The following is an 8,202-nucleotide window of genomic DNA, read 5'->3' as shown; positions in this document are numbered from 1 at the left end:
CATGTCAATATCCTATATAAATTATATGAACAGTAAATCTGTAACATGTCAAAAGATTATATAGTTTATGTCAACAAAACTAAAATATACAAAACATGAGTGTTTTTATTAGATACACTTTTCAGATAAAAAATATCATGTCAACAACCTATATAACATGTGCCAAGTAAACTAAAATATAGGAAATAGTACACATACCTTTGTCAGGTGCACTTTCATCACTCGTGAGACCATGAACTGCCTTCAATAATTCACTTTTCAACCACCGGTTACCAACATACTTCTCTAGAATATTATTGACATCTTTCTTTCTGAAGACAAAGAAAAGGTGGATGCATAGATAACCACACCTTTCAAATAATTTACACTCACAATCATATGACTCAGTCTCTATATCATATGTAACTGAGAAGGTCTTCTTTCTAGCATCAGAAACTTTGAAGACCTCGATTTTCTCCAATGTGGACATGCTAATCATCCGACAACTCTTATCAGCCTCAGAAATCAGTTCTTGTACCACTCTAAACATCCTATCTGTGTATACAGATGCCAATTGCTTTTCAAATGCTAAATCAGTGACATATTTTTGAGTGATTACAGAATCATAATAGTCAAACAGTTTGATTCCTTTGAGCATCAATGGCATTATTATACTGAAGAGTGAAGTCAGCAAAATTAAACAATAGTTTCGAGTACCTCTTAACAAAACTGTTTTCAGATTCTGAAAAAGATGTTGTTCTCATTAAAGAACCCATAGGAACATATCTAAAGTAGGCTGGGATCCACAAATGTCTAATAGCAAACATGTCCTTAAACCATTTATGATCTTCTACACCATATTTTTTAACAATACTAGTCCACAATATGTCAAACTCATCTGGATCTAACAACTCTGACCAAACATAAGCCTTAAACTCCTTACTAAACTTTTCTCTATCAGAAATAGATTTAGGTATCTTCTCAAACAACTTGCTCATAATATGCCACATGCACAAACGATGTCTTGTACCAGATGATACCTTCTCAATGGCAAGCCTCATTCCCCAATCTTGGTCAGTGATTATGATTCTTGGAGCAACACCCATGCATTCAACAAATACAGTGAAAATCCATGAAAATGCATCACAATTCTCACCGGATACGAAACCAGCTCCAAACGCAATAGGACACCCGTGATTGTCTTTCCCGGTAAATGGACCAAACACCATACGATACCTATTGAACAAATAGATCAACACAAAACATCAACACATTTTTAAGAATAACCAATGTCAACTACATGTATATGCTATGTCAACTATTAAATTAGATACAATGCAAAGTACAAGTGTATCATATGTCAACTACCATGTCAACTACTATGCCTGTCAATTACTAAGTATAATAAATAAACTACCTATTTGTCGAATATGTTGTATCAAATGCTACAACATCTCCAAACATATGGTAATGTTTCCGAGACTCAGCATCAGACCAGAATAAGCTCACTAACTTATTATCATCAGGTGATAATTGATATTTGTAAAAAAAGCCTTCACAAATTCTCTTCTTCTCTTGCATCTGATTTAGGATCATTTGAACATCCACTTCTTTCAGTTTCTCTTTAATATCACGAGAACAATTCCTAACATCATTCAACGTACACCCAACAACATCATAACCACCAAAAAACTCCTTTAATAAATTGAAAGTTGAAGTAGGACCGATGTTAGCTTTGGTGCAATCTTCAACAAACTTTTGATGAACATCATTGATACTACGATTACCTTTCATAAATCGCTTATGATCTTTGTCAACCATAGCATGATTGTGTTCCTCAATGAATTGATGCACAAGATAATATTTAACACCACAATCAGAAAAAAACTTGAAACTGATCCTTGCTCCACATCCACACCTTTTGGTGCCACGTCTGCATTTCTTCTTTGAAGATACTTTTGTTAGAGTTTGTATACTAGAAATCACGTTTCGAGTGATTGAATACTGTAAAACTCTTAATTTATTTTCCAAGTAATAAAACAGATTATTTCTAAGCCTTACTGAAATAAGATGACATTGGTGTGGTATAGCACTGAACGGATCTAACAGCAAGACTTGTCCTTGGGCTATCTACTGAAAGGCGAGGTCTTGATAAATATTTATTTCTTAATCAATGTAGGTTAGCATTGAGCATACGGTATTGATTATGCATTACTTTGACTTATCAAATGGTGCAGATTTTTCGTAACCCAATAATCATGATATATTGGGTAGTGGTGATTAATATCTAGCGGTGCTAGGATTGCTATTATATTGAATCGTGCGCGAGGTGAGTCTCGTTTGATAATGGCCTCAAGAGGAGTGCGAAACAAGGTTTTATTATTCGGAACCTAGCTAGTTGGAGTTTGATCACTCTATGAATAATAAATAAGCGTTTCATGCTAAGTCCACTCTTGGAATTAATAAGAAATTAATTAATTAAGTCCATAGCAGACATTAATTAATTAATGGACATTTTTATCTTAAGCGCGGGAAATGAAAGTTAAAACGGAAACCCGGATTACTTATAATTTCGGATTTGGATGGGGAGAGTTCAATATTACTTCTGTAGTGGCTGCTCGTAATATTCCAATTAAAGCTTATATTAAATTGTGGGTTTAATTTAATTAGTAAAAAGTAAATTGGATGAGCCCATATCCAAAACCTTCCATAGATCTCTGTCTGGGCCCAAAAGGAACTTAATATAAATAGGAGAATAAAGGAGACCGAAATCATAATTATTATACACTAAAACTTTCGTCCCCCTCTATTCTAGAGGAGCTCGAAATTCTCTCTAAATAGGAAAAGGATTTCTTCTGTCTTGTTTATTTAAGTCCTAATATTCCGGTGAGATTAGCCCACACTGATATCGGAGTACAGTTCAGAAACCAGAGAGAAGATCTGTGGTCTAGTATTCAAAGCGTCACGTGGAGAAGCCGCTAGCCATCATCAATTCTTTGGATAATTAATTAGGTATTATTTCTGCTCCGTAGAAAAGCATGTTTTAGGTTTCAATATTCTTAAAGCATGATTAATTCAAGTTATGAGCATGATACATGTGAGAATTACGCGAATAGATTTTGTCTAAATAATCTGCTAAATAGATCTGATTATTATGTGATTTATCTGTGCGATTAATAATTATTAAATTATGTCTATCCGACGCACGCTTCCGCTGCCAGTTCCTTCAACTTCATCATCATCTGACACATTCCCATCCTCACATATACTTACATCGACATCTAATGGATCAACTGTATGAAAACCTTATCTGTTGCAAACAACATACTGAAAAATAACAACACCACCACTAGACCTATTTCCAAATCTCCGACAATCAAAACAAGCCTCCTGAGTATACTTTTCATAAAAAGAAATTCCCTCCTCAAGGAAAGAAATTTTTTTACCTTCATAAGGCCTCAACTCAGCCTTGCAAATTGGAATAACAGATCCTACATCATAATGGGAAAAATATGTCAACAAACTAACACATATAATGTCAACTAGCATATCTCAATTGACCCACACCAGCACCAACATCTCAGACATCCTATCACGGACTCTCAGCCCTATCCATAACATCTTCCTCCACCAACAAACACCAAAGCAGGGGAGGGTGCATTTTGCATACAACTATTTTGTATATCAACAAAATGTCAACAAAGAGTATAGATACATAGAATATTTAACAGGTAACATACATCAGACATCCTATCATGAACTTTCAGCCCTATCCATAACACCTTCCTCCACCAACAAACACCACAGCAGGGGAGGGTGCATTTTGCATACAACTATTTTGTATATCAACAAAATGTCAACAAAGAGTATAGCTACATAGAATATTTACAAGTTAACATACATCAGACATCCTATCATGGATTCTCAACCCTATCCATAACCCCTTCCTCCACCAACAAACACCACAGCAGGGGTTGTTCAGACAAAGGAGGGTGCATTTTACATACACCTATTTTGTATATCAACAAAGTGTCAACAAAGAGTATAGCTACATAGAATATTTAAAAGATAACATACATCATGCCAACAGATTTGCATATATGTCAACAGAACATCAAGTTAAATATCAACAGCTGTGCATTTATGTCAACAAATTATAATTCACCAACATAACACAAAATAAATCATGTTAATGAAACAGAATATAAACAAAGAGTATAGCTAAGAGTATAATTCACCAACATAACACAAAATTTGACAGGTAACATACATCATGTCAACAGATTTGCATTTATGTCAACGGAGTATAATTCACCAACATAACACAAAAAAATCATGTTAATGAAAATCAAACCAAATTACCTCCACCATTCGTCGACGTCGACTCGGAATAAGATGAAGAATTCATCAGATAACACATATGTGTTGATTATGAAGTGAAATCGAAGCTAAAGATGAAAAAGCAAAAAAAAAATGAATTAGGAAGAAATTTGACTGGGCATCAACAAATAAAACATAAAAACAGAATCAAAGTCGATAAAATCGAGCTAAAAACTTCAGATTCAACACCGAAATCCGTCGATTTGTCTTCTGTTTTTCTAAAATTGATATTCTGAGGAATCGTCGAATCAGATATCGTTCAAATTGTTGAAATCGCCTGCGTTCTAATTTTTTAATCAATTGAATCAAAAATCGTTGCAATCAATTGAATCAGAGATCTCACGAAATCGCCGTTCTCACCAAAATCGCAATTGAAAGCTGAAGAACCCTAAATTAAAACACGAAATGACCATTATACCCTTTCATATTAAATTAATCTAAAATTATTTATTGTGTGGCAAAATCTGGACCACTCATTTAAGAGAAATTATTTATTGTGTGGCAAAATTATTTATTGTGTGACTGTCTCATTTCTCAATTAGCCTAAATAATCTCAATTAATCACAATCCTTCATATATAATTGATTTATAATAGAAATAAGATCATACTCTTCCTTATTTATCTCCTATATGAGACGCAGAAAATTGTACACAAAATAAAAATAAACATTGTTTTCTCTCCCAAATATCTCTCTCTCGATTACAGACATACAAGTCGAATATATATACTGTCCTACAGTCCTACTAGTAAAACCAATGATGCATGAAAAAAAATTAAAATCATGGTGCATAAATTCATCTTTTCTTAACTGATCGCTTTGGATTTCCCAAAGTGTTTACAAGAAAAGTAATGTATTCTCCAGATTAATAGAGCAAAACATGATTCCTTGATATACAAACTTTATTTGTTACATAAACCTTGGAGACACACACACACAGAATATAGCCATCACTTTTGCTATTTTACAAATGGTAGAGCAATGCAAACGCCTACGCACGCATAATAGTCTGATTGCTACGACCTAGATGGCGATGGAAAATTTATCATACAAGCATACACACTTGAAGCAAATTCATTAATAATTAATTATATAAAGCCTGAATCCCTTGAATATCATCATCATTCAGATTATTCTTCACCACACCTGAGGAAATGCTAGGATACATGATTGACTCTTGATTGTCGCTATGTCCAAGTCCAAGCAGATGCCCTATTTCATGTAGAACAACGGACTCCAAGTCGATCGCGTCGGAAACTGCCCCGATTGACCACAGCTCGTCTCCGTCCAGATGTAGCCTCCCATCCGTTGGGGGGAACGCATGCGCTAGGACTCCATGTGGGCCATCGAACGGGGATCCATCGTTGTGGTCTCGCCACTTGAAGCCTATGATCAGATCGACGTATCTCCAGCCTCGTGAGAAAGAGAAACTAGAGACCGAAGCCCACTTTTGAAAGGCACTCTCTATAGCAGGGATGGCCACTGCAGGAATGTTACGCGATAAACCATAAATTAAATGTGTTTTTGAGTTAGACCATTTTGGCTGGCCGCTAAAGAAACTGTAGTGAGACATGGTTATCGAGCCATGCTCGTGCACGTGGTGCTGGCGCATGTGGTTGGTTCCGTTGGTGATGTCGGCCACCCCGCATCTTGGGGCTGTCAATTTGGATATTGTTGCGGGGTCAAGGGTTCCGGTGGGTTTTAGGTGATAGTTTTGCTGGTAGGTTTTGATGGCGGATTCTAGGGTTTCGTCGAAATGGTCATTGTGGGGATGTGGTTGGTTTTGGTTTTCGAGATAACCGAATTTCTCGAGGTAGGTTTTGAGTTGTTGGATCCCTTCTTCGTTGCTTCCCTTGCGACAACCTTGTAATTTTTTTATGAAATCAAAAGATGAGGTTGTTTTGTTTTTGTTGCTGGCTCGCCCAATTATGAGGATGTTTTTGGTGTTGACTCGTCTGGCTTCCCCAATTGCGAAAATAAGCAGAAAAACAAGGAAGGTGAAGAGTGTGAGATGAAGATTTTTGATTGCCATTGTTTAGTGATGGAATTTGGTTGAGTACATATGAACAAGCCGCTGCATACTATTTATAGATATTGCATACTGTTTGTGTTAAAATGACAGCCTCTCTTAAAGTGACACCGTGACACCACTTATACAGTAATATTATAGACGCTACACAGCAATATTCAATACGCTAGACAACAATCTATAGATTACTGTATAGCGTGTTGGATATTGCTGGACAAAAAAATTGATGTATAAAAAGCAACAAATTGCTGGCCGAGTTTTTCATCTTTTCTTCTTTTTTTTGCCATGTGGCAGCTTATTATTCGTTCATGTGTACAAATAATTGGCTAGGAATAATGGTATAGTGTTATTTTAAGGGGTGATGGCACCCTAACATGCCGTTATTGCATACATAGTAAAGACTAAAGAAATCCACTAATACCTTGCATTGGTGACACACAAAATAAAATTCCATTTTATTTCCTTATAAATGAACGTATTTTATTATATGAGTCTGACACAGTAAAATACGTTCTCCACGAAATGTTATTTACATTTGAGATTTGTCTCGATAGGTGTTTTAGAAAATATGAAAGATGGAAAAAGTAAGTGGAACGTGAGTTCCACATATATATTAACTTTATACTCTTTCCGTCCATAAAAAATAGACAAAGTTGTAAATAATATAGATAATGCATAATTGGTAAAATAAGAGAGAGAGTGAAAATATGGTAAAAATAATTTTAGTGGGTTGTGGAGTTCATATTTAGAATGATGTGTATAATTAGTTTGGTTTAAAAATTTTCAATTTAAGAGTTAGTCCAATTTTGGTGGACGGTCCAAAATGGCCAAATTTGTCTCTTTTTTGGATGAATGGAGTAATAGAGAGTATAATGAGTTAGTGGAAAGTTAGTTTCATTAACCAAAAATAAAAAATGACAAAGTGGACAACATTTTGCCGACGGACACGAGCCCAAATGACAAAAGTGAACGAGACGATGAGAATGTGTCATATAAGTCCATTTATGTATATTATAATCATAGGTTTGTGTTAAAATGACAACGCCTCTTAAAGTGACACCGTGACCAGGGACGGATGTATATGCCTCCTACAAGGGGCAAATGCCCCACCTCAAAAAAATTCATTAGTGCTATTTTGGTCATTATTTTTAAATTTTTTTTGAAATACCATTATAAATGCCCCTTCTAAAATCCTTAAAATGTCTTTGTATGAAATTTTGCCCCACCTATACATAATTTCTAGATCCGTCCCTGACCGTGACACCACTTATACAATAATATTATAAACGCTACACTGCAATATTCAATACGCTAGACAATAACATATTGTTGTCCAAGAAAAATTGTTATATAGTGTACAACATATTGCTGGCCGTCTTTTTTAACTTTTTTTTGCCACGTGGCAGCTTATTATTCGTCTATGTATACAAATGATTGACTAGAAATAGTGGTATAGTGTTAATTTAAGAGGTGGTGACACCCTAACATGCCCTATAATCATAGTCATATCTAATCTTTAATATCGTACTACTCCATATTCTCTCTATAGTAGAAGCGCACGACGAGTTACTGCAAAAAAATCTGCATAGAAATTAATGGATAGTTAATAAATTCCACATTTTAGTGGGTATTATCCAATGTACACGCCTCTAGGTGGTATCTCATTTTTGAGTGATGTTGTGTATACTATAGTTTATTTTATATTTATTCTCGTAGTAATTAATTATATCCCTGTTCTACAATGTTGTGGTGCTTAATTTATTCATCAGAGTGGCCATATGGGAAAAATTATGAAATGCACGACTATAATGTTGG

General features: G+C 35.1%; 2 protein-coding genes across 2 annotated transcripts; both read right to left on the bottom strand.

The window, feature by feature from the left end:
- Positions 1-21: 21 nt before the first annotated feature.
- Positions 22-1,800, bottom strand: LOC125194932 (protein FAR1-RELATED SEQUENCE 5-like). Its single transcript, XM_048093145.1, has 4 exons — positions 1,397-1,800; positions 697-1,215; positions 199-653; positions 22-38 (listed from the first exon to the last, which is right to left on the bottom strand). The coding sequence occupies exons 1-4, from the start codon at positions 1,798-1,800 to the stop codon at positions 22-24; spliced, it is 1,395 nt and encodes a 464-aa protein (XP_047949102.1).
- A 3,427-nt stretch (positions 1,801-5,227) lies between these two features.
- On the bottom strand, positions 5,228-6,413 carry LOC125197129 (metalloendoproteinase 3-MMP-like). Its single transcript, XM_048095839.1, has one exon. The coding sequence runs from the start codon at positions 6,388-6,390 to the stop codon at positions 5,443-5,445; it is 948 nt and encodes a 315-aa protein (XP_047951796.1). The 5' UTR covers positions 6,391-6,413; the 3' UTR covers positions 5,228-5,442.
- Between the last annotated feature and the right edge of the window lie 1,789 nt (positions 6,414-8,202).

This window comes from Salvia hispanica, chromosome 6 (assembly GCF_023119035.1).
Source record: "Salvia hispanica cultivar TCC Black 2014 chromosome 6, UniMelb_Shisp_WGS_1.0, whole genome shotgun sequence".
NCBI classification, from domain to species: Eukaryota; Viridiplantae; Streptophyta; class Magnoliopsida; order Lamiales; family Lamiaceae; genus Salvia; species Salvia hispanica.
Note: the sequence above shows the minus strand (reverse complement) of the source record. Positions and strands in the feature narration are given on the sequence as shown.

What these genes read in the sequence shown, in the direction of transcription:
- LOC125194932 (XM_048093145.1), bottom strand. Translation starts at nt 1,800, where the DNA reads ATGGTTGACAAAGATCATAAGCGATTTATGAAAGGTAATCGTAGTATC. An exon ending in ACAACATATTCGACAAATAG is followed by an intron (nt 1,216 to 1,396) that starts GTAGTTTATTTA and finishes TTTGTTCAATAG; the next exon opens with GTATCGTATGGTGTTTGGTC. An exon ending in GAAAACAGTTTTGTTAAGAG is followed by an intron (nt 654 to 696) that starts GTACTCGAAACT and finishes TTCACTCTTCAG; the next exon opens with TATAATAATGCCATTGATGC.
- LOC125197129 (XM_048095839.1), bottom strand. Translation starts at nt 6,390, where the DNA reads ATGGCAATCAAAAATCTTCATCTCACACTCTTCACCTTCCTTGTTTTT.